The sequence below is a fragment of the Acanthaster planci genome, linkage group LG14 (assembly GCF_054643075.1).
Source record: "Acanthaster planci isolate LZ-2023a linkage group LG14, COTS_SCS, whole genome shotgun sequence".
In the NCBI taxonomy this organism is placed as follows: domain Eukaryota; kingdom Metazoa; phylum Echinodermata; class Asteroidea; order Valvatida; family Acanthasteridae; genus Acanthaster; species Acanthaster planci.
This window is the reverse complement of record NC_141790.1, coordinates 4,953,134-4,979,607: the sequence shown is the minus strand read 5'-3', so window position 1 is coordinate 4,979,607 and position 26,474 is coordinate 4,953,134. Positions and strand designations below refer to the sequence as shown.

Sequence of the window (26,474 nt, the reverse complement as noted above, 5' to 3'; positions counted from 1 at the left end):
TCCCTTTTTAACAAAAGCAGCACCCAAACGCAGAGGGGAACCCTCTCGTGCAATGTAAACACAACACCCTATCACTAAATCCATATTCACACGCTATCTTTCCGAACTTAATAATTTTGTGAGCTTTTTCGGCAAACATCTCTTTTCTCCGGTAAGCGTGGCCACATTGGTATAGCACACTGCTTCAAACAATAGTGTGTGCATTACTACCCCGTTACAAGACCAATTTAGCTCGCTGCAAGTTGGAATGACTTCAATCATGGGGGAGAGAGCATGGGAGTGTTTCTCGTATGTACTGGCGATCATCCTCGGCGTATGCTTCCTTGCTCTTGTCAAGAGTTTACCTCAGCGCAAACGAGAAGTGAACAAGATACCACCGGGTCCCAAAGGTTGGCCCGTCATTGGAAGTCTGATGCATCTTACAGGCAAAGGGAGAGATGGATTTCTCTTTAGTCTTGTTCGGAAGTACGGAGCAGTTTACAGTTTACGCCTTGGAAGTCAGCTTGTGGTGGTGGTGAACCGCTACCATGACGAAATGCGAACGCTGCTTCTTGATGGGCACGTTTTGAGCGAAAGGGCGCCGATAGAGTCTCTTGATAGCTACTTTAAAGGACGAGGTAAGTGGCCAGTGAAATTTTCCATACAAAGGTTTAACTTGCAAACCTACAAATTTAAATCATCACATTTCTGTTATTTGTTAAAATAAGACTGACGTAAATTTTGCCTCTCGGTGTGGGAATACAGTTGCAAGTCTGGTGTATGTGACTGTACCAATAATACGTGCATTATTGATCAACGTAATGAGTAAAGATGAAACAGCACCATTTCGACGCTCTTTAATCGTTTTACTTGCCAGGCCTTATACCAGATGAATTTTTTATTTCATTCATTTATATTCAGCGTTCTTTGGGGGACTATTGCTTATGATGCTGAGGGGGGGGGCTACTTTCAAAACGCATTTGTTTCTGAACCAGAAATAAAACCCAAAGGTATGGCAGCTTTGGTCCCCGTCACCCTACTTTGCATTAGTTTGGCTGTACACATAATCCTTTAGGATACTTATTCCCAAACAAAAAAGCAAGCGAACGATTGCATCATTGCATTCATTCCATTGGTAGGCCTATATAATACTTATATTGATGAATGAGCTTATTATTAAGTCAGTCGGGGATATTTTCTGAATGCATGCAGTTACCTGACTCTAATTTCTTTTAATCTGGATATAGCTTTACCATCATAAAGAACAAACAACAAAACCAAGAAAAGCAAAATCAAAAACGGATAAAAAGCAACTCGGCAGTGATCTGGGACTTTATACCTCCCCACAAACCAAGCAGTACGGTACGTCCCTTCAGGTGCAGTTCATTGCAGCACGGAAACTTTCTCGTCTTTTCAGCTTCCAAGCTGAGTGAGACATTGCTTTTCAAGACTCGTAACAATTGAGATTAACCATCACCTTAGCCTGGCATATCTGCGATTGTTCATTTAATGAAAATTTGAAGTTAAACTCCGTCTATATAGTCCATGTAGGTAAAAAAAGGAATATATCTTGGCAAACAAGATTTGAATGTCAGAGTATTTATACCCTCGTAGCACTCTCTCTCCATGTCTGCTAAATTTTGGTTTTCAAAATAAAGCATATCTCATTTCATTTTTGATTCTTGATCATTCAGTCAGCTTTTTCGTGCTGTCCAAACAGAGACCTTATATAGCCAAAGGATCAGTTTAGCGAGAGGGACGTACGTTGTGATGTGCACAAGTACCGTTCGTCGTTCTTCATTGATGAGACAAATACATAAGCAGGCTGTATACAACCTGAAATGCGGCCCACTCAGACATCAAGAGCAGTTATGTTCTAATTTTTAGTTGCTGCAAATTAGCGATATGTTTCAGACTTCTCCTATTTCAACCAAACCCACTTTCCTAAATGAAATTTAGGAATCGATCGCATGTCACTTAAGTATAATATACTTCAATTTGCGACAAGAGGTACACCTTGAAAATTCCTCCTTTTTGAGTTAATTGCAAATACGTATTCCAAAACTCTTGTCCCCAAAGTCATGGTTGTGTGCCTGTGGGGTACGTCCCATTGTTCCAGTACCCCACAACCCCTTAGATATACACCCGAACAGTTGTATACAACTACAAATTGGTCCCCACACCGTCTTTTTCCCAACACGTGTATGGTATGGTGTATTCTTTACGACATATTTTCGCCTTCTTATTAACGACGCAACCATACACGACGCGACGGCACGACGGCTCCCTTGCATAGGTTATGGAACTAAACGTGTTGAAATACAGACGATGTGGAGACCAACACAATAAACCGTAGGCTGTATACACTTTTGTAAAATCTCAAAAACGATACTTCCTAATTATCTTTAAATATGTTAATGTAAAGTAAGTATAACAGTGTGAAACACTGAAATCTTTCCGCCCGGAAAGCTGTCATTTTGGAGAAAAGAGAATTTGTTTATTTTTCCAACGATCGCCCGCACGGGTGATCTTTCAAAATATGATTTGTTTAAATATGTGCGTGGTTGGTGGAGCTGTCTATATTAACGGGGAACAATAAAAGTCGTCAACACGCCTTCGGTACGCCTAAACACATTATTAACTTACAAAATGATGTGAGCCTGTAATTGGTAGAGTGAAGGAGTACTTGGATTGGTTTGAAATTAAAGGTTCTTTATTATGAAAAAGGAGTTGAACTCGCGCGACATTACCACCAGGTCACTATCACCCCCTTAAATGGTGTATACTCTAAGAAAAAAGGCGCTTAGAGCTACCCACGACGTGTTTTTGTTATGCGTTTAGGAATGTATTTCAATGCTAAGTGGATTGCAAAAAAGTGTACTTGTAACATGGAAAAGCGTTTAGCTTTCAAACAGTCCCAAACACATTTCAATAAACATGTCATGGATTAAACGTATTAAAAAGTCGGCATAAGAAGGTTTTTAAACTCTAAACCAAACCAGACTCAACAAAACAAAACAAAAAACCTTGCAAACTTTGAACAACTTCAAAAATTCCTGTTTTTCTGACAACGTACACTTTATGTTCGATATGCAATGCTTCAAGCTTTTGTAAGTGAATCAAGCGCTAAACTCGCGGTATTTGTCTCTTTAAGGTTATCGTCCTTTTATGCTTCTAACCAGAAGACCTCTCTGGGGTTCAAGTCTTTGTTGAATTTTGCCTAAATAAAGGGCTGCTGCTAGCATATTTGACGTACTATGCCCTTTCGCGCGGAATCAGTTTGTTCAAATTCCACACAACCAATAAAACGCAAAGCTACATAACAAATGGTCCGATCAGATACAGACGCTGTTGGGGGGGCTAGAGGGGGCTTAAACCCCCCTCCCCAGATTGTTGTCTTGCCCCTAACAAATGCCAAAAAAAACCAAAACAAAAGACCATAAAGGGCAGCGAAATATTGGATATACACTGGCAAAAGTTACAAGGTAACGTCACGTGCGAATGGTTTAGCCCCCCCCCCCATGGCTCTAGAACCACGTCTGGAGCTGAAAACTTCATCATAGCACACACAGGGCTGCAACGTTTCGTTCTTTGAAGTGGTGTAAGTTTAACAGTCTGATGTATGAACACAAACTCCCATTCTTTCTTTGGCATTAACAGAACTTTAAAGATTAACAATTTTTTTTACATTCAATACTCCGATCCCACATGCTGTTATATAGCACTGCTTTGCAAGTTTAGATCTGGGTTGGTCTAGCTCACAGTTTCTAAAACTACACAGTTCATTTTAACACACACCACGGGTGAATTAGTTTTGAAGCCACTGCAGGTACCCAAGCTTTTAGCTGTGCACAGTGAGGCAGAACTTCCAAATTCAGATGCTCGGAACTAAGCATCAGAACAAAAGCGCAATTGTAAAAGCGAAACTAAAAATAGGAAGCCCTCTCAGGCACCCATATAGTGCCAAGGGCATAATTCACCATCGATAAGCTTTTCAGTCGACTTCACTATTCGGTCATGGCAATGAGGAAGTTGCTGCTAACATCTGAAAAAATAGCACTGGACTGAGTATGAAGGCACACCTTCGTAAGTAACGGTAGGCCCCGTGACTGTTACCGACTTGTCTTGAAAAAATTGTATATTAATTTTGTACCCTTAGCCTTGATTGACATCGTTACTGGTGGTCTTTCGTCCGATTTTTGAGTACTCGACATTTTTTATCGATGTGACCATGCAGGATGCTATCGAAATTATTACTGATGAAATAACAATTTAAATTGGCATATAATTTGATAATATGGACAAAACGACAACAGAAGGATGACAACCTCAGAAAAATTATCACGAGATGACGACATTGCAAATTTAGGAAGTGATCATCCCCATATAATAATTAGAGGATAACGAAACTCCCTCTTTTATTTTCATTTATTTTCGCTGTTTTTATTTTCAAGCACTGTTATTTATATTTACCAGAGCGGCTATACAGACACTCAGTTGAAAAAAACTTCTCTGAAATAAACATAGCTGCTCTTGAAAATATTTTTTAAAAAAATCTGGAAAATTAAAAATAATTGTATTCGAAGATTTAAAAATGCATTCGAAAATAAAATAATAAATGAAAGCGATGGCACAAAAGTTCCTTTGTATAAGCAGATTATGCAATCACGAAAGAACAAAACTGTTTGTTCTCTTACCGGAGGGTTATCTGTAAAGTTTGGGGGAGGCTTCTCGTTTATACAGAATGATGAAGGGATTGTTACCACACACTGAGTTAACTCTAAAACTTGTACAACCAGTGCTCTTGCCAAATTCACTGTATACAAAATATGAAAGTAATATGCACAAAGATATTTTTATAAAACATCAGAGAACTATACATTTTAGTCTTAATAATCTCATTTTAAACCAACAGGAATTGCTGGTGCTAAATACAGTGGCGGCTGGAAAGATGTTCGAAAATTCACTCTCTGTATCTTCAAATCTCTTGGTTTGGGTAGGAGATGCTTTGAACATAACGTACTTTGTGAACTCGACTACTTATTGCTGGATGTTGAACAACATTTTTTAAATAAGGAGGACTTTGATCCAATGTTTTTATTCAATAACGCCACTGCAAATGTCATTGGATCTGTCGTCTACGGACGAAGATTTGAGCGTAACGATGAGGTATTTGAAACCATGAAAGCTGCACTTCATCGCAGCTTGAGACTCGTCCAGTACGGTGGAGCTACCACCTTCCTGCCCTTCATGCGCTACCTTCCTACCTTACCTGGTCTCAAAGCTTTTTACCGAGAAATGAACACAGTCATTTGCTGTCATAAGATTTTCATCGATAAACATAAACGTGAACTTGCAAACAGAGACGGTAAGGCCACAAACTTCATAGACGCTTACCTGGACAACTCATTGCAAGGAGAAAGCGCCTCGTCAGCCTTCCGGCATGACTCGCTCGCTTTCTTGATCAATGATCTGTTTATGGCAGGCACAGAAACATCTGCAACAGTACTTACTTGGGCAATTCTGTCATTAGTTGTCCATCCGCTTATTCAGAAACGCATCCACCAAGAGATTGACTCAGCAGTTCCTTCTGATAGGCAGATAACCCTACAAGACAAGCCAAACCTTCCTTATACCCAAGCAGTTCTTCTCGAAAGCCTGCGATATGGAAGTGTCGTGCCGGCTGTCATGAGGGCAACTACTCAAGACACTACCATCTCAGAGTTCGCGGTTCCAGCAGGGACAATCATCATGTTGAACTATCACTACGCCAACTTCGATCCTGACGTGTGGAAGGACCCTGATGAATTCAAGCCGCAGCGCTTCCTGGACAGTGAGGGAAACGTTATTCATCGAAAGGAGCTCATTCCATTCAGTATTGGTAGGCCTAAATATGTATTTTTTTCACCATTTCATCATAGACCGTTTCTGTGTCTTGTGGGTATAAATGATACGTGGAACTTCAGGTTTTCTTGCGGGATAAATGAGTTATGGGGAAGATGGGATATAATTATCTTCTCCACAATCACTTGCCGTTAGTGCAGCCCGTTCAATAAGGTAATTAATTCCTCTTCTTCACAGGCTTCAGACCAATAGGAAGACCGGATTTGCCCTCATTAGCATAAAATAAGGAACAGGAATATTCCATTTTACGTGGAGATTTTTGAGGGGAATGTAGCATTACTATGTACCTGGCTTAAACCATATTATTCTGATTGTAATTTCCATGGCTAGTGATATCATTTTCACGGACTGAAAACATACTGTTTTTTTTTTATAATTGGAATTTTTACGTTTGTAGGTAGGCCTATTGCATGCCATTTGAAATACCCATTAAAACAAATAAATCATAAGAAAAACATTAAAAGAAATACAGTACCTTAAAAATTTGGGAATTCAGTAAAAAATACAGAAAAAAATATCAATCAAGGCAGTTAAGTAGATCCTCCCTCCGCAGAGTGGACAAATGACACCCCTTGATTTGTAACGCGTTGTGCACCATTATTGCAGCCTTTGCACGTGCATGTACATGTACATGTACTTGACTCAAGCGGGAATCGGAGGGAATCACTAACGTAACAACGCTGAGTCATCGATAGACCACAAACAACGCTGACCATGTTCAGTCTGACGGCTGGAATTTCGCAGTCCTTTCAAAATGTCGGTTTGTTAACACATAAAGGCCTGGATTTAGTGTACATACGTTGGCTTTTGGCATTTGCCCTGAAGCAGGAAATGTAGCGTACGTACCACGGATTGTTTTCCACACTTAGCGAATTATATACAACATGAGGTGGGCGAACAAGTTATGAGTCGGCAAATTGACTATGGCGTACTACCAAAGAAAATGCCTTCGTTATGCGCAAGAGTACAGTGCAATGTTTTAATCCAGTAGTTATCTAACTAATCCTTGGAATTAAATGGCTCTAAATTCTGCCGCACATTAGAGCTACCTGCTTTGCCAAATTTCATTCGTGACTAATGGCGTAAGCAGATAGCACCAGTGTGTGGTCAATTTTTCCAAAGGATTTGGTCATTGGTGACGCTGCGCCAAATATCTAGCGTGTTGATAATTTTAGTCACTCTGGCCCAAAGTCTCACAGTGTGCGGTGTACGAAACTATCTGCTTTCGGCTAGCGTGTTGAGCGCATGCGGGCTTCTGCCATCTAACGTAAAAAGGCAAAATGGCCCAGTGAACTCCTGTCGGATGATATTTTGGTAGATGGCTTTGTTGGATATTATCAACTTTCTTCCACTTCAAGTGAGGTTGCATAAAATTGGGATCCTTATTTTAAAAAATTTCATACACAATTTAAATAGACACACACAAAACAAAAACAAAAGTTACAGTTTGGTTCAAGCTTTTTTTTTCACTTCACTGTAAGTTACAACGTAACAAATGTATAAATAACTCTACATCTTCTTAAAATTGACACGTGTAATGTTATAGCCAAGAAATAAGAAGCAAACAATAAAAAGTTACCCTCATTAGCATTAACTGAGGAACGGGAATATTCCATTAGTGTAAGGGATGTTTGTTAAGGCTGTAAGAAACTTACATAAATTAAGCCTAATGTAATTACCAAAGGAGGATACCATTTAAAAGTACGGTTGGGATTTAATATAAGGTTTCACAACTTTATTGAATGAAAGAAATAATAAATTTTCCTCATTTCAATGTCAGATTTTCTTTACGTGTATTTGTATGTAGGCCTATGGTACAATACCGTGTATGGATTTGTATTAAAATCAAAACAGCGTTTGTACAATACATAGAAGAAACAAGACTACCACGATAAAAAATGAAAATACAATAAAACAAAATCACGAAAAATACCGTCCAGCCCTTCAGCGTGATGGATGAAACCATATTCAAGGATTTTTGTCACGTTACCAGCATCCAGAAGATGGTACTCATTGGGATATTTTGGAAGACCTTAAAGACAAAGTAAATGGTGGCGTGGGAGTAAACAAAGCCTTGAACAGAGTAATGCCTAAACACAAGGCTATATTTGACGGACTTTTTAAAGAAGATGAATAGGCAGATAAAAGGAAGAAAGCGATAGATAAGAACAAGTAGAATTATGTTAAGAAACTTTAAAACCGGTTTGGTGATGCCTTCTGCGCAAAAGGAAATAATGACTCTTGCAGAATTCCACTATGGTTATCGTCATACCATTACGTGATATTTAGGACATTGACGATTTATCTGTGAGAAAAGATACTCGTGAAAATTAAAAACCAAGCAGAAAAGGCAATTCAGCACCCTTTGTTCCGACAATTATGAAGCCAATCAATTTTTTTTAATGTGTTTGAAAGTACTTGTGCTTGACACGCTGGGCTCGGAAGATCTTGATCATTTTAATTTGTTCTGTGTCAATAACAAGCACGGAAAAGCCATTTTATGTAGTTGAATCGCTGTTAAAATTTCGTTTGTTTTGTTTTGTCCGTGCATTGAGAGGTTCGTAAGGTTTCTGCACATGACTGCCATGCCTTTCACGCATAGTGTCGAACAATAGCACATAATCACATCATCTTTTTTGCTGATTAAGTTCTGCGTTTCTTACAGGGGTCTATTAATTCAATGGGGTTGCAATGTTGTAAGATTAAAAAGAACTCTCTTGGACTTTGAAGCTATGTTCAGACCATTAAGACATCAAACTTTTCAAAGCAAACACAAGCTACCATGCGCTTAAACATTTCTTATAGGCTACACAAAACGGTCTCTGCAGTACTGGGAGTTAAAAATTACTGTTTTAATATGCCAAACACTGTGTAAATCAAGAATGGTTTCATCCTTCACGCTGAAAGGATGGACAGTATTTTTCGTTAATTCATTTTATTGTAAAATTATTTTTGTGGTATTCTTGTTTCTTGTATGTATTGCGGCAGAAACTCACACCTCTTGTACCTCTTGTGGCAGACCCAGTAGATTGGCCTGATCGGAGATGGAATTGACCTGACCTGACCCCACAAATATATTTTCGCAAGGATGAGCGGCTACCCAGATGCAAGGGGGATATCGGCTTTATACGAACGGCGGGCTAAGCCCAACAAGAAAAGGAAAGATCTTCGACCATATATTTACAAATGTTCCCTCGTTGATGCAAAGGGTAAGCATCCTTCCAGGTATCTCAGATCGTGAGATTGTGTTAGTAGAAAGCGGAGAGCTTACAATAAGGCTATTAAGTCTGACCTGGACGCTGACTGGGAAATATTTAGAAATCTTCTTCGTACTTTAGACCGCAGTTTAAGGAAATCTTGTAGTGAGTACTTTCATGATGTTGGTGAAAATTTGATCACAAACAACAGCAAACCTTTCTGGAGTTATATAAAAAGACAGAGCTCCACTGGGATGCCATTTCTCAACACAGTTAATGCAGTCGCCATATCTACGCTTGAGAGAGCGGAAGCCTTAAATAACCAGTTCCGGTCAGTGTTTGCCAAAGAGGACTGCAGTACCCTGCTATCACGGAAAGCAAAGGAAATACCCAAAATGTCTCCAATTGCTGAAACAACTGAGGGACCAGACCCTGATCACATCAGGCCCAGGGCACTAAAGGAATGTGCTACTATTGTTGCCCCATGACTACATCAGATTTTTCAGAAGTCCTTATCCACTGGGGAACTCCCCGAAGACTGGCTGACTGCAAATGTGACTCCAGTTTTTAAAAAAGGAAATCGATCTGACCTTACAAATTATGGACCAGTGTCTTTAACATCGAACCCTTGCAAGCTCCTCGAACACATAATCAACTCAAGTATAATGAAACACTTTGACAAACATGACGTTTTAAATGATTAACAACATGGATTCAGAAAGGGTAGATCATGTGAAGCCCAACTAGCATTGACCATCAATGATCTGACAAAGACTGTTGACAGAAAAGGGCGAGCAGATGCCATAATAATGGATTTAAGTGAGGCCTTTGACTGCGTACCACATCAACGGCTCGTACTGAAACTGCAACAAGCTGCAGGGATCTCTCGTTCACTGCTCGAAGAAAGTTGTTTTGAAAGGAGTCTCTTCATCACCTATAGCAGTAACCTCAGGTGTACCACAGAGCACTGTCCTGGGGCCATTGCTCATCATGCTGTACGTTAACGACCTTAAGTCAGGAATTACATCGCATATATAGGCTTTATCAAGAAAGACAAGGAATGATGTTCAAGATCTACAAAACGACATAAACATGCTCAGCAAATGGGAGTCATGTTGGCAGATGAAATTTAACAGTGCAAAATGCTATACTATGCATATTACCCACAAGAAAATGCCTACGTTGTCAACCTACATGTATATGACGAATGGAAAACAGCCATACTTACCCGGGAGTCGAAGTAAATCATGATTGAGTAGGGCTGGTCATAGCAGTGTCACTTCAAAAGCAAACAAAATGCTTGGGTTACTCTGTAGAAATTGCCACAGCTCCTATCCAAGAGTGAAGGAGATTGCCTACAAAACCCTCGGTTAGACCTAAGCTGGAATATTGTCCTTTTGCCTGGGATCCATACCACCAAGATCACTAAAACAGGCTGGAAGCAGTCCAGCGGCGGGCGGCAAAATTCTGTATGCAAAGACTTCTGACCAAAACAGTGTTTCCTCAACAATTCAAAATCTTGGATCAAAATCTGTGGAGAGCCATCAGTAGGCTCACTTTACTGTATAAATCCATCCATCACAAAATAACAGTGGACACAGATTATTATCGGGGTAAATCCGAAAGAGAGGGGATTGTAACACAGACAACATCTTCAGTTTCCTTTTCCATTCAATCAGTATAAAACAGTACAAATTCTCCTTCATACCCGGAACCCCAGTGGAATGGAATCATTTGTCGGCTGAAATAAGGGAAGCTTCAAATATAGATACCTTCAGGACAAAACTTTCTAGTATTGACACATTATCATTATTAGAGCCAGCTAGCCACCACGCACCTACAAGTTAAATATCCTGTAGTGAGGTTGTTGCAGTTCTTGGAAGAAGAAGGTTCAACTTTGCCGACTGTGTCGAGTAGCCGTGGTATCCCCATACAAACACACGTGCTGGTATGGCTGGCATGCAACGATGACCGTCACGCTTTGAATTCTGCCAGGTTTCTCCTTTATGCTTAAATATTACTTCCCAGTGATCAACTTAATAGTTGTCCATCAATGAAATGCATGAAACTGGAGTAGAGGTTGGCATCATGAGGCGGTACTGTTGATTTAAAAGCACATTTTCTTCGAAAAATCACTGAGTTTCGGATGACATTTTGTTTCAATATTTTGGTAGAATGACGTCACGCACCATCTCTTCCGTTCGTCTCTGCGTCTTTACATCTTGCGTTCGGTCTACATTACAAACGACCGTATGGAAACCAGGCTTAACAGTGTACGCAAACGTGATTACCTAAAATATACCCTCTGAGTAATTGGTAACCCCCAAAGTATTTTTTTTTCAACCAGGCCAGCATCAATCATAGAACGGATGGTTATAACACATTATACGAAGAAAAACATCTAAATTACCCAACATTTCAGAAATAAGTTGCTTAATTTCAGGGCTCCATTTCTATTCCCCTCTGAAACCATGAAAAGATGTCAGTTAAACTATATTTTGTAAGTGCACATATTTAGCTAGAAAGATAAACATGTATTTTTCCATACATATCCAATAAAGAATTTTTTTCAAGCATGTCGTTCACTTTAACATTTCTGTGCTGGATTTTTTTTCTTAATGGTCAAGCCTACTGACTGTTATGATATAGTGTTTAATAAATATTTGTTTACTTTTGACTTTCTGGAATATGCAATAGCAGTAGCTCAACAATATGCAAATGTCCATTGTCATAGCGTGTCGCACGTGTGGTCATGACGTATCATGCCTGATTGGTATGGCACAGAGCGAGAAAAATGAGGTTTGTCAATATACCCTCAGCGTTGATGATGAGCCAAAGGACCATTCTTCATCCTGACACTGGGGATTTCCTTATTTTCTATCGGTTTGAGGCCAATAGAAATCACCTTAAAATTAATCACAAAGCGTACAAAATGAAAAATATCCCCCACCTCTTCGGTAGGCCGCTCATACGGCAGGTCGAATTGTCAACCGTTTAAGTGCCACTGCCGCGTCGAACGCAAACAGAGAAGTACTCTGAATATTCATGTCCCTTCTCTTATTTTTGGGGTCAAGACCCCTCCCTTTTCTAAGCATTTTAGTCGTCTAGTCCACCAGTCGAGGGCAGCGTATTTCACACCACCGTATTTCGCTTTGGAAACAGCGGTAATGAGTTAGACTGGCACCCATATCTACCCCTGTTTCGCCACAGTATTGTGCAAACACTCTTTTGATTTTACTATAAATCCATTTACGGTATTGTACCATAGGCCTACATACAATAAACGTAAAGAATCTAAACATAGAAATAAGGAAATGTTTTTATTTGTTTAATTCAATAACGTAGTGAAACCTTACATTCAATCCCAAACCGTATTTTCAAATGGAATCCTCCTTTGATAATTTGTATTTACATAAGCTTCTTACAAATTTAACAAACATTCCTTACACTAATGGGATATTTCCATTCCTCGGTTTGTGTTAATGAGGGTCACTTTTCAATGTGGGCTTCTTATATCTTGGCTATCATATTACGCGTATCAATTTTAGACGATGTACAGTTATTTGTAAATGTAATTATCGTTCATTTCCGTTACAGTTGTAACTTGCAGTGAAGTGAAAAAAAAAAGGTTTGAACCGAACTGTAACTTTTGTTTTTGTGTGTGTTTGTATAAATTATGTATGAATTTCTTTTCAATTGAGGATCCCAAGTCATGAAAGCTGACTTGAAATGGAGGAAAAGTGAAAAACATCCAACTTGAAACATGTATGCCTACGACAGGTCCTTCAGGGATAATTAAAAAGTTACTGGGTTAAACATTAGAAAATGTTCCGTGATTTACTTGGCCTACATTAGCCAAACAATTTTGCTCGTGCATTTTCTTATCTTAATCTGTCCAATGCAACAATTAATAATCCTCTTACTTAACTTTATTTCATATTAACGTAATGTAAATGCGTTAAGTCTCTTCTCAGACAGTAGCTAATGTACCGCCAAAGCGTGTTCTTATTCATGGATAGAGCCTGTTGACATTCTGTATAATTGATATGAAGGTTTTGTAATTCATCTTTGGTTCAGATGCAAGGTAGCCATGTTTACACTCTAGTTTAATAGCATTTTACGTAAACATCTCTTCGCTGTAGTTCTTATCACTTACCGATGGTATCATAGAAAAGTGAACAAATAAGCCACAAAATAAGCAATGAGAAAGAGCAAGAAAGGAGCAGCCAAAAGAGATATGAACGTCGAAATGAACAAGCACCAGTATGAGCAGATTCGCAATAAAACGAGCAAGGAATAAGGAAATGAGAGATTAGAAGAGCACGAAATTTAAACTCTTGATGCAAAATGGGGTTGTGATGTCAAATTAAAAGAACTCTTGAATTCTGCAAGGATGTCCAGACCATTCAGACGAACCATCCAAACGCCAGCTACCACGCGCTGATAGGAAAAAAAACATAACGGTCACTGGACATTACACTGTTCTAATAAATACGCCAGACACAACCTTATTAGAACCATTTAATTCCGAGGATTAGTGAGATAAATGCTGGATAAACATTGTACTGTCCTCAGGGGCATGCATAGCGGAGGCATTTTCTTTGAGAGTATATGCCAGAATCAATTTGCCGACTTGTTACTTTTTCGCCAACCTCGTCTTGAGTAAAATTCACACAAGTGGGGAAAAATCCGCGGTACGCTACATTTCATGCTTCAGGGCAAACGCTAGACTTGACTCAAGTCAGGATCTCTGTGACGTCTTCGTTTCCGCTTTGGATACACATCGAGACCGCGCGCCGTTACTTACTTCGCGCCCTCTTGCGTCCAATATTACAATGAGTTCACTTCGGAAATCCCGACTTGACGAATCTGTCAACCGTTTGTACACAGCGAATGGGCGCATCTACCAAAAATGGAAGCATCAAATTGCATTGCCAGACTTGTTTACGTTTTTCATACCTGCATCATGATGAACGAATCTACAAGTCCACTTTGATAGGTGAAAATTCCGTAGACATTATGCAAGAATTATGAATACCTACATATCACCGACGGGGGGGGGGCGTTTGGCTTTTCCGTCAAATCGGACTTACCGACTGGTGACGTATGACGCATGTTGTACAATAAAGGCTATCAAATGGGGGCACCTTATAAGGGTTATGCGAGTTGCTGGGCCGAGCCTAACGACCATTTATGTAGTGCGTACAGGCTGAAGGCATGGCTGACTAGGGAAAAGCAAAGTAAGTCCGACTTGATTCAAGTCTAGGCAAACGCAGACAGCCAACGTTTTATCGTTTATGTACCAAGTGTGGCATCGGAAATCGATGAATGTACACTAAATCCAGCCTTACATGTATTCATAACCCAACTGCATGAAAACACTGGGAAATTCTGGCCAAATCTTTTACTCTTATGATTTATTTGTTTTAATGGGTATTTAGATCAGTGCAAATTGCATGCAGGAGGCCTACATACAAAAGTAAATAAAATTCCCATAATACAAAAAACAGTATCTTTTTCATTTTTTAAAAACGACATCACTCACCATGAACATAACAATCAAAATAATATGGTTTAAGCCAAGTACATACATCAACTGGTACATTCCTCTCCAAAATTAACCAACATCTGTGCGTAAAACGGAATATTTACGTTCCTCATTTTATGCTAATGAGGGTCACGTGGGGGCAAATCCGGCCTTCTCAATGGTCGAGAGCTTATCAGAAAGAGGGATTAAATACCTGGTTATAGACGGGCTGCACTACTCTAGCTGCCTTTATTTGTCTTTTTAAATTTGTACGTCTTTAAGACTGACTAAGGAGAATAGACGCGACAGATGCCCGAGGGTATTATCAGCGTTCGTTTTCCTGAGCAAGGTCTTAAACGTTTGTTTAAGACTGGCCAAACACATATTTATTCTCATTTATAAATACCTTTTTATTCACAGAGTCAAGAGAAGTCAAAATAGTGGATTTTCAACAATTTTCTACAATTTTATTTTCATTTTCCCGAACACCTCCGTCCATTTTATGGTCCTTTTTAAAGTTGGCCAATAGAATCCCTTCTATGAACTTGGCGCACACCTGCCGCATGGCATGCTCATAGACTACTGACTGATCAAACTCAACCTCAACTCCATGAACTGAATGCGCAAGGCATGGTGGGAACCAACATGGCGCGGCAAGATCGTGGCAATGGGAACAAGGTTGAATCAGACCCAATTAAACTATCTCGTATCCATGTGCCAGCGCGTGATTTACACAGCGGTCATCACTTCTCAGCGGGCATTATCATAAAAATACACGGTCACGTGACACGTTTCAACCAATAGGAATAGAAAACTGTCCCAGGTATTTATAAATGTACATTATATATAGCGTTTATGTAAAATCTATATCCTCATATTCCGGTCTTCACTTGACGCTTCCGTATGGAGAAGTAAATACATGTATGTTATGCACAACAACAGGCATAAGAAAATTTAAAAAGTAGTGCTCACGAATGTGAAGAGCCAAATTTTCGACCCGACTGGGTCTTCGTCAGGGCTTAGAATGCTCTGCGAGGAGTCACTGACGTCAGTAGTGTATGCTGGGTTTTGTTATTTGATTGGTAAAAATAGAAATTAACGGCCAACAGCAAGCACCTCCAGTGATATCCAACCTCCGAGCGTGCCTGGTTTAGTCACCGTGAACATAGACGCGTCCCGTTAGCCAAAAAAAAAAAAAAAAGAATTCAGCCGGAGTCCGGCCAATTCCTTAAAGGAATGTGTACAAAAATCTTGTGGATAGCAGAAATCAAGGATTGTATACATCAACTGCTGCCTAGATTACCTAGGCATTGCCTGTGACCCATATAAACGACCTTCTGAAGGCTGTTGGGCTTCTTAGAAGCTTTGTGGCTTTCAAGAAGGCAGTGCCTGGGTAATTCTACCCTGGCGTCAGCGTTCTCCGCCTGAAGATTGCGCATTGTTCTTTCTCGGCGCACTCGGCGTCAGAGATTTGCCGGGTCATAGTCTTGGCCCAAGACGTCACTGATCAACTGTTGGTTTAAATCTGTTTAAGAACGCCCTCGCACAAGTAGTTTTTAATTTATTCCCTCTAACGTCTTGTGAATCTTGCATGAAGGGGGTGCGGCAGTTGTATGCACGTGTGCAGTGGTTAAACCTGAAGTGACGTCACACTTACGAACTGGATACTTCCCGTCATGCAGGAGTATACTCCTGACCCGAGAGTAATGCGCGCACATCCTCACTCGGTTGACAGGAGCAACCGCGCAAATGCAGCGTGAGTGTGTGTTGGCATCATTATATGGAGATCAATGGTTAGCATTATCTGCCCCGAGCATGAAGTGCACCCCCGAGCGGCAAAAGAAAGACAGATGGTTGTTAAGTTTTCCAAGCGGGTTCTTGCACACGTTCTGCGTGTACGCAAAGACCATACATTAAGCAATGAATTCGTTACGCGTACTCAGCGTGCTCTGCGTCAAACGCACCATTGATCTCCATTATAAACGCGCGCCTATATGCGGTGACTTCACCCCCCCAAAAAAGCACGCCCTCTTTTGTTGCACTCGGAGCGGATAGATATCAGGAGAATGAAAAACTAGATAGGAAGTGCGTGCGCGCAAGCCATTGGTTGTGCCGAGAATTTTCTAACGTGTATGAACGCGCTAAAAAGTCACGTGAACAGGGCGACGCGCAATGGGCAAAACGCACTGAGGAAAATGAAGTCAAGATAAAAACTGTACAAAAAGTTTGCTTATTTTGGCAGATACTGCCATTTAATATTGAAAATACTATCCGTGTACATATATGTTACGACATATATTGCAACATACAAAATAGGGCCAACTTTAAATATTACTTGTCTTTTCTGTTTACACGAAGATGTGTACAAAGAAAAAATCTGTGAAACGGAGGGCCAAATTTAAGGTTCTTCCTAAAGTGTATATTAATACCGTAAAATCTCATTCTGTTCAAGGAAGTTTTGCTCCAGCCCTGTTTAACGTTCTAGTGTGTTTTTAGTGAATGCTGAATTTTTCTGATCAGCATAAAATGTGAGCATTTTTTTTTTGAATTTTAATTAGCAGTGTCACGACAATTAATTCCATAAACTTAAGTATATCGGCCTTTTACTAGGCTTAATTGGAAACTGGATCGTTGCTGAACTCAATGAGGACTGCAAATTAAATTCCGGTAAATAGCTCTGTCTAGCGACCTCATTAGCCAGACCTTGTTTACAAGAACAAAATCATAAAAATAAGAAACACGAACTAGTTTTCATGATGTTGATGATTAGAAAAAGCCAGCACCCTGGGGGCAACGGAGCGGTGATCATTAAATATAACCTTTTTCAATAAGCCAACTTGGCAAAGATTCCATGTCGTCCTCAACCAAGGCATACACCACAATCCTGTAGACTCCCATTAGCTAGACCCCAAGCACTGCAGAGTAAGGAGTCTCGGAAGATCAGTCACCCCAAGGAGCCCATGATCACTATCATGAACTGGATCTCATTGTTTACAGACATGTGCTGACTCTTAAGGCTGTTTGGGTTGTGACTGGAATTACTGTACTTCCGTAGCAGCAAAATGAAATGTAGGTAGAGAGGGGATCTAAGAGATGTATTTGCTACCATAAAACAGTCGTACAGGTTCGAGCATGCCGGGAACTGACCCGGTGACAAAAGTCTCCGCATGGATGAAAAGTCTATGTGGGCGTGGCTGCTCCGAGGGATTTATTAATGCGTGTCACTCAGACTGTACTGGTTTGTTGTTCTATATACATGAGTTTTGAGGCTTTGCTGCACCATTTTTGCTGGAACTTTACAGTGTGCAATAGGGATTTATTGTCCTTTGAAATGCACACGTTTGGAGTGTAGTCGCTGACTTTATTTCCTCGTAGTTCTTCAGCTATTGTCTTATCCTAATCAATGACAATAAACATGTCCAGAAGCTCAGCGTACCAAGCAACGAGTTAAATTTCGCGCTGCCTAATTGGGCTACGAAGAACTTAGCGTGAACTAAGCATAGGCGAGTAATACTCGCACGCCCAAGACCTAGATAAAACGCGCCCAACAAGTAATCGCCAAAAAGCGCGCAAATGCGAGATTACTGCTTGCCCGCAGCATGTGCACAGCAGAAGTGCCAAACTTGAAGATGATAAAAGCATGCGCACTTGGAGTTTCTACGTGTACATATACATGTACATGGAAATCATCAACGTATTAAAGTACATGCACCGTCGATCGAGGCTTGCGGTAATCTAATTTCCGCTACACTACTAAGACGTCTCGAGATCGGTAGAAAAGGCCCCCGTTATCCCTGAGATTTATCAGATGAAGATCTAACTCGGGAGCAAGACCGGTCGGTTGTTGCATAAGGGAATCCATGCACTTGACATGTTGGAAGGTGAGCTTTTGTGACACTTCACAGAAGTTGTTGATATGCGTGTCTGTTTTGTGGGAGAGGTCATTGGAGAGTAATATTATAATATTACATGTATTTGCAAACATTATGCCACACCATTATGCAAGCATCCCCAACTGCACGTTTGTGAACTTTGACTGGACAAGTTGAACCTTGTCATTGGGAACAAGTTGTTCCTTTTTCAGACTGCGAACGATGTCCTTCACTGATGCAAACTTGCATGCAGGTTTGTTTTCCTTCTCCATCTGGGCGATGCACTCCTGAGCTTCCTTAGGAGTCACCGTTTGTTCAGCAATCACGTGCTCACTAGACCTCTTGCCAGCTGGAATCAGAGACCTTCTTCTTCGTGGGCAGTTGAAGTCCAAACTCGAGACAGTAGTTTGGCTGAAAAAATATGACAGTTAAGGAAAAAAAAGAAACAGTGAAACTGCAAACTTTATTCCATGCTTACATAAACTTGAAGTCGCATTAGATCATTTATGCGTAATTACCGGCTTTAAGTGATTTTAAAATTAAAAGTTATATGCCACAAAAATTAATCTCACCAGAAATAAATAATCACAGGCGAACAACATTTTCATATCAAAATGTAAATGGTAAAACACAAAACAAACTCTAAAACATTTATAACAGAAATGATTAAAAAAAAATGACCAACGTCTGAAAACAATGTGCCCCAAAAAGTTCCCAAAATAAAAACAGTAAATGAAAATACAAAATAATTGAACGGCCGCGAGTTAAGTAAGTCGCGGCCGCGAGTAAATAAGTCGCGGCCGCGAGTTACTGGCAACAGCGAAAGAGAAACGCACCGCCCCGCTTTGGGTCTCCATGAAGGAATCTGTATTGAATGCATAGAAATAACCTTCCATTTTACACTTTTTAAGGGTATTTGTGAAGTCTTCTAAGAAGAGGTAAACATGCCAAACAGATGACCTACAAAGAAATGTATTGATTTTTCAAGAAATGGGTAGAGCATTTGAAAGTATAAGGGACTCCAACGGTCAATGGTGTACGGTTAAATAATAATGGGGGATCCAAAATAAGTGCTAAATAATTGTTACCCTATGGGGTTGAAACATATCACCGCAGCCGCAAGAACGTTCTCCACCCCAGGGAAAAAAGAGCTAATATTCGAGGTACCTTCTTAGGATAATTTGATGACGAAAATCCCGGCTCATTGTTATGGAAATTGGGACGAAATCTTTTGAACAGATTTGTCCAACTTGAAATTACACAGAGCAGTCCTGGTGTTAGACTAGGTATCCTGGGCTCTATCCAACTCATACAATCATCATAAACAACAGGACAGGATTCCATCGTTGATTGTAGTTTTATTCTGTCTCAATACCAGCACTGAATATGGGTTTGAACATACATACAACAGTCCGATGATAAAGAGTGGTAGATAAGCCTCTCCCTCTCAAGTAGTCCTCCCTTGTTAGAGTTGGACTTGTAGGTTGCATTGACAAGGGAATGTGAACATAAAGGTAGTGAATTACAGTACTGAGTCCCTGACAATAATGTTTGAACTTTAATCTTCAATGAGATAGGTACATAAACCTGAAACAAGCCAAGCATTAAATTAATATTGGATCACAAAGATGAGTCTTGTTTTAAGCACTTTTAACCAAAGAAATAACTCCCAAAACTATTTCCTTTCAAGCCAAATAAAAACCACTTTATATGCCCAATGGTGACAGAATTATGTCTGCTTCACTCACCCCAAATTATATGTTTTTGAACCCGAAAATACTGCAATTTTATGCAGTTTGCTGACGTGTGACTGCAATCGATACAATCGGCCTGCTAACGCGCCACGTTGGGCTGCATCGCGCACACAAAGCACGCCTTCTGCCATACATGAAGTGCGCCCTCTGCCATATGTGATGTACGGTCGCAACACCTGGCCTGCAATATTTACAGGCCTTTAGTTGCTTATTTTATTATACCAACACGAAATATGACAGAGGGGTACCCCTTTCCCTATTCATCACCGATGCCTCAATAGAATTTCTGACATTCCGGTAACACAAAGGGGGGGGGGGGTTCCCCTCTGTCACATTTCGTGCTACGCAGTGTATTTTATATGACTGGTGTTTTCAGCGTACGCACTCAAGAAACACGCTGATATCGTCGGCATTGTTTAAGTCTTATATATATCACCGTTAAATTATTTAAACCCAGCTCAAAGCACAATAAGCATATAGGTCTAGGCCTACGCTAATTACACGTGTTACCGAGCGAATCCACTCAGAAACAAGGATAGGGGAAACAGCTAGTTCCAATGTGCAAATGTTTATTCGGGTGTATCAAGTGTATCATAAAACGACAGTCAACAGGTATGGTGATTAAAATTTGGACTGCTTGCTCATACATCCCATAAGCTGCAGGCTGCATGTACCAAAAATGTGAAGTTTAATCAGCAGAGGCCGGCAAGAAGCAAGATGTTCACGCTGGGCGTAGTTGGATCAAAGTCAACAATTCACCCATTTTTACGCAAATAAGAAAACTCTGAACTTACTCATGAAAGGTCAATTTCCTCTTGAATATCCTCCTGGTTTCTGTCTTCACTTGCATTCAAAGCATTTTCTGAAGGAGAAGACCGAAACGAACGAAGCTCAGTCGAGTCAAGTTAGTGAAGTCCGAGAGCACGTTCGTTACAGTAGTATTCTGCGCGCTCAAAATGTTACCCTGTTCACGTGATCAATGGTTGCGCCCAGGCAAACTCGTGTATTTTACGCGCTTCTGATCTAGCCATTTATTCTTCCAACAACTATGGATATTCTGTCCTTTCGGATACTGCGGAGGTGCTTGACGACTCTGTCGGCCAGTCGACGTGTAGTTTCCCTGATGTAGTGGACGTTGCACAGTGAGCAGGAGAGGCACTACACCATGTTGGTGGAAATACAAGAGTAGCCACCTGTGGGTGTAAAACTACCCTGGGTCCGACGGTGCAACGTCCACTACGCCTCTCTTCCTTTCAACCAGTACTCCAAGCCCTGACGAAGACCCAGTAGGGGCGAAAATTTGGCTCTTCACATTGGTGAGCACTACTTTTTATTTTTCTTATTCCCATTACATGTAATTGTTTTAGCTTGAATAGTGCCTTGCAGTCCCGTTTCCACTTTCTACATAATGTATGATTTGCTCATATCGTTGGTTACATCCTTCAGGAAGACGTAACTGCCTCGGAGATGGGCTGGCTAAGATGGAGATATTCCTGTTCTTCAGCAACCTGCTCAAGTTTTACCACTTTGAGCCTAAAAAAGGAACCTGTCTTAAAATGACAGCACAGGCTGGAGTTACCAGAGTTCCTTTGTCGTACGCTGTCAAGGCCATTAAACGTGTCCCTTACACGTGATTTATCCCAACCAACACTAAATGAAATATGACAACACGTTGTCATTTGATTTCCCCAAATGTAGGGCATAATATAAAACGAGTTTTTATCAAAAAAGGAAGTAACGAGATATCCTGTACACGACACACGACGTTGCCTCCTCAGCACACAGCGCCATAGCACTGTTTCTTTATCCGTTGCGCCGCGTATTATTTTATTATTATCTTAACTGGTTTTACACAGACATCCCTGGCCTCGCGTTTACGAGATATATATGCAATCATACGTATGAAGCCAAACCAAGTTGGGTTGTGTTTGTATTGCGCATGCCCAATGTGTATTAGACTCACGTTGCAGCCATTCATAGGTATACCAACAGTATAAACACCGCCAACTTGTGTGAATTGCGGTAGTCACATGGTTCCAGCATAATGGTTTGCGATGAATGGGTGTGGGTTCGAATCCTCGGTCGAAATTGTGGACAGGGTGGTGTTTTTTAAAGGAAAATAAAGCCCGAATGTTATAAGAGCCTTATTTCATACGTGAAGTTTTTATGGTAGGTTGAGCATCATAGATGTCGTGCATTGTGGTTGTGAACCGTGGTTTGGCTTCATACGTATAATAGCTCCGTTAACGCTATGTCGTATTTTGTATCGGTGATTCCTGTAGCATTATACATGAAGTAAGATATACTGTACATAGAGAATATTGACGTTTTAAAAAACCTAATGAAGTATTTTGAGGGCTTATTTTCTCATATTTTTTTTTATGTAGGCCTACATGTATTCCACAGGCCGCTTCAACATAATACGGTTTTGTTGTAAAAATTTCATTTCCATATGTTAAATATTTATGCTGTTTTATATTTAACAATTCGCCTCGGGGCGCTATGCGTCCCTCGGGTGTTCACGGACAACGTCATATCCCACACCACAGCGGTCAACAATTGTTTTGTCATACATTTGTCTTAAGGAATTTATCCAAAGAAACAAGCTGAACAATTTCAGAAGATGATAGACCGACTGTGAAACTGTACAGTTAGTGTACGTAAACGATATCGTTTACAAATGCACTGCCCCTTCCGATCCCTTTCGTTAATTGCGTAAACGCTAATGTGAAACTAGTGCGGGTACCAGTAAGTGCATTTATATAGTTAGCGGTCCCCGCATTAAATTATATAGAGTGCGATGACGGGAACGAGTCTGTTATACCAGCGCAATCATTGATCGAATTCCCTGGTAGCCTATGTACAAAACGTATAACGAGTACCACGCAAAACTGACTAAAGGACTGCAATTTGTTCGTTCTCGAATTTCCCGAAGCCTTTTATTTAACAAAGGAAATACCCACAAGTATACATAATTATGTAAGGTGGGTGTGCGTGCACGCACCGTCGCGTCGGTAGAATGAGATGTCTCAAGCTGAGTGGGGCATGCGGATATGTCGCCCTATCATGTGATCGTTCTGGGCCAATCGTTTCTAAACATTCATAGCCTCCTTGCTAAAATTGACCAGCTACGAATTTTGCTCAAAAATAACCCTTTTGATGTTATTGGCATCAATGAACTTTATGTCATGACTCTGTTTTTCCTGCCGAAGTGTCTATCGACGGTTAATACGGTTTATAGAAAAGATAGAAATTGGCACGGGGTGGAGTGGCTATATATGTCTCCAACAAATTTACTGTGTGGTTTCTAATCTAGCACATTGGAAAATATTTTGCTGGAAATCTCCGTGCCTTGTTGGATCTTTCTATAGGCCACCCAGTACTACCTACGATTTTAATAATAACTTTGAAAGAAATATCGATAAGGTGTCTACGTATGGCATAGAGTGTATAATTCTTGGTGATTTAAATTACGACTTTTCTGCTTCTGAAACTGATAGTCATGGCCGCGAGTAACAATTTTCTACTTCTTCCAGTGGTTTCACCCAGTGGATTGATACGCCCACTAAAGTAGCTGACCATAGCAGAACTGTCATATATTTAATCTTTGTTAACAAACCACAGTTCTGTCAAGATTAGGGGTTATATTATACAAGTATTTTTTTTAATTTATGCTGTTAGAAGTTTTCAAACAAATTTAAATAGTGCTAATTAACTTTCGTTCTTTTAAACACTTCGATGAGGAGGGTTTTAAAGAGGATTTGAGGTGTGTTCCCTGGGATGATCTTATTAATATTGATGATACTGATGTTGCTCTTGATACCTGGGTTACTCTATCTGTTCATGTCCATTGTTCATCGTCATCCACCTATTCGCACCAAAAGAATCCGTAAGAATGCTTGTCCCTGGATTACTGATGAGGCAATTCAGCTGATGAATGATAGAGATCTTACCCATAAGGTAGCTTTGAGGCAAAATGAATGGCAAGCATGGGATGATTATAAGGTTCTACGTAATCAGGTTACCCACTTGTTGAAAAATGTAAAATTGATTACTGTCGTGGTATTCTTCGTGAGAATTCGCAGAATAGTAAAGTTATCTGGAAATACTTGAAGGAAATCACCCCAAGCTCAGATACTGTTACGCCTAACATCGTAAAGGTTAATACGGAAAACTGTTCCTCACCTTTGGCTATTGCTACTGCATTTAATAATCACTTTGTCTCTTCTGTTGCTAAGATTATGCTAATGCAAAACCTAGTTAAAAACAGTTATATGAGGTAACGACAGTTATTGAATATTGGAGATGACCTTTCACCTTGAGCCAGTGTCTGATAATTTTGTCATTGATGAAATATCTAAAATGGATGTCAAGAAAGCAACAGGCAATGATAACATAAGCTGTCGGCTCCTTAAATTAGCTTGCCCTATTGTGGTTAAATCTCTGACCTACGTTATTAATATGTCCCTTTATACAGGTCGTGTTCTAAACGCATGGCAGAGTGCCGATGTTCTCCCGCTTCATAAAGCTGGTGATAAATCATGTCTAAATTATTACAGACCGATTTCAGTATTGCCAATATTAAGTAAAATGCTAGAGCGAGCAGTGTACAATCAATTTTTCCGATTTATTTGTGACAACAATCTCTTACATGACAATCAATCTGGTTTTAGGGCACTTCACTCGACCACCCCTGCTCCGGCTAAACTTGTCAATAATTGGTCTAAGAATACTGATGAAGGTAAACTAACAGGTGTTGCATTTATTGATCTCAGGAAAGCCTTTGATATGGTTAACCATGATGTATTACTAACTAAGCTTGGCTCGCTAGGTTGTTTGAAACGTCTCTAAAATAAAATGTTTTTTTTATTTTATTTTGATGAACGCACCCAAAGTGTTTTTTCAAAGGTACAACTTCAAATACTTTGGTTGTTAGAACAGGAGTCCCACTGGGATTTTTTGGGCCTATTAGTGTTTTCTGTCTATGTAAATAGCTTGCCTAATTCTGTGAGTGGTGGAATTATTGACATGTATACCGATGATAATACGCTTAGGATTAAGGGAACGCATGTTAGTGGAACAGAGGAAAAATTGACCAACGGAATGTGCTGTGTGATGGATTGGATAAACGCCAATAGACTTGTTCTTAATTTAGATAAACCCCATGTTATGATTATTGAGACATGGGCTAAGCAAAAGGACACTGAGAATGTTAATGTAATCGTCAATGGTATTGCTGTAAAACGTGTTCAGGTTGCTAAATGTCTTGGTATTTTAATTGATGAGGAACTACATTGGACCCAACAGGTGCACGGATAAAATGACTAAAACGGTGCAATCTAAATTAGGCATGCTTCGAAGGTTCAAACCATATGTTCCCTCTGAATGCTTGACCCTACTCTATAACTCGTTTATTCAACCCCATTTTGATTATTGTTCACAGGTATGGTCAGATAGATTTCGTATGCACAGTAACAAACTTGAAAAGCTTCAAAAGCGTGCAGTAAGAATAATCTTAAATAAGAATTATGATTCATCGTCCGCTGACCTTTTCCGTGAGTCAAAATGGCTGCCTTTGAGCAAGTGCTTTCAATACAAACGGGCTGTACTAATGTACACAATGTTTACAGAAATTAGCTCCAGCCTATTTGACTCCTGATTTTACCCAAGCTAACCAGGTTCATAGCTACAACACCTGACAGGCTATGAATTCACCTGTTGCACCAAGATGTAAAATTGAATGTTTTAGGAATAGCCATTTGTCACAGGAATTTACGAATGGAACATAACCACAGCATCTTTCTAGTTTCAAAGTATCTCTGAAAGTGTTCCTCATGTAATTTTTATCTTGTTTAGGTTATGCATATTCTATGGTTTTTTTTACTTTTGTTTCATTTCTTTGCGGCATGTTTTTGTATATATATTTTATTCTGTCTTCTGTGATCAGTTGTTCTTCTGTGATCACTTGTCTTCTGTTTTAGTTGCTGGCTTAAGGTATAGATTTTTTTTTATTATAGCTTTATTTTCCGTTTTATATTTCCGGTTTATATATTTTCTGTTTTATACACTTTCAGAAAAGTATTACATGTATTTTATTGGTCTTCCTGAAATGTTTTCTTATATTTTAATATCTTAATTTAATTTTTTTTTATTATTTCCTGTTTAGTTGATGACAGGGCCTTATGGAAGACCACTTTTGGTGAATAAGCCACCCTGGATAAATATGATAATAACAACAACA

General features: G+C 39.9%; 1 protein-coding gene across 1 annotated transcript; it reads left to right on the top strand.

Moving 5' to 3' along the window:
• Positions 1–73: 73 nt before the first annotated feature.
• Positions 74–26,474, top strand: LOC110983243 (cytochrome P450 2U1-like). The gene is made up of 3 exons (XM_087145890.1): positions 74–617; positions 4,895–5,860; positions 21,680–26,474. Exons 1-3 carry the CDS (start codon positions 248–250, stop codon positions 21,865–21,867), a joined length of 1,524 nt encoding a protein of 507 aa, XP_087002016.1. The 5' UTR covers positions 74–247; the 3' UTR covers positions 21,868–26,474.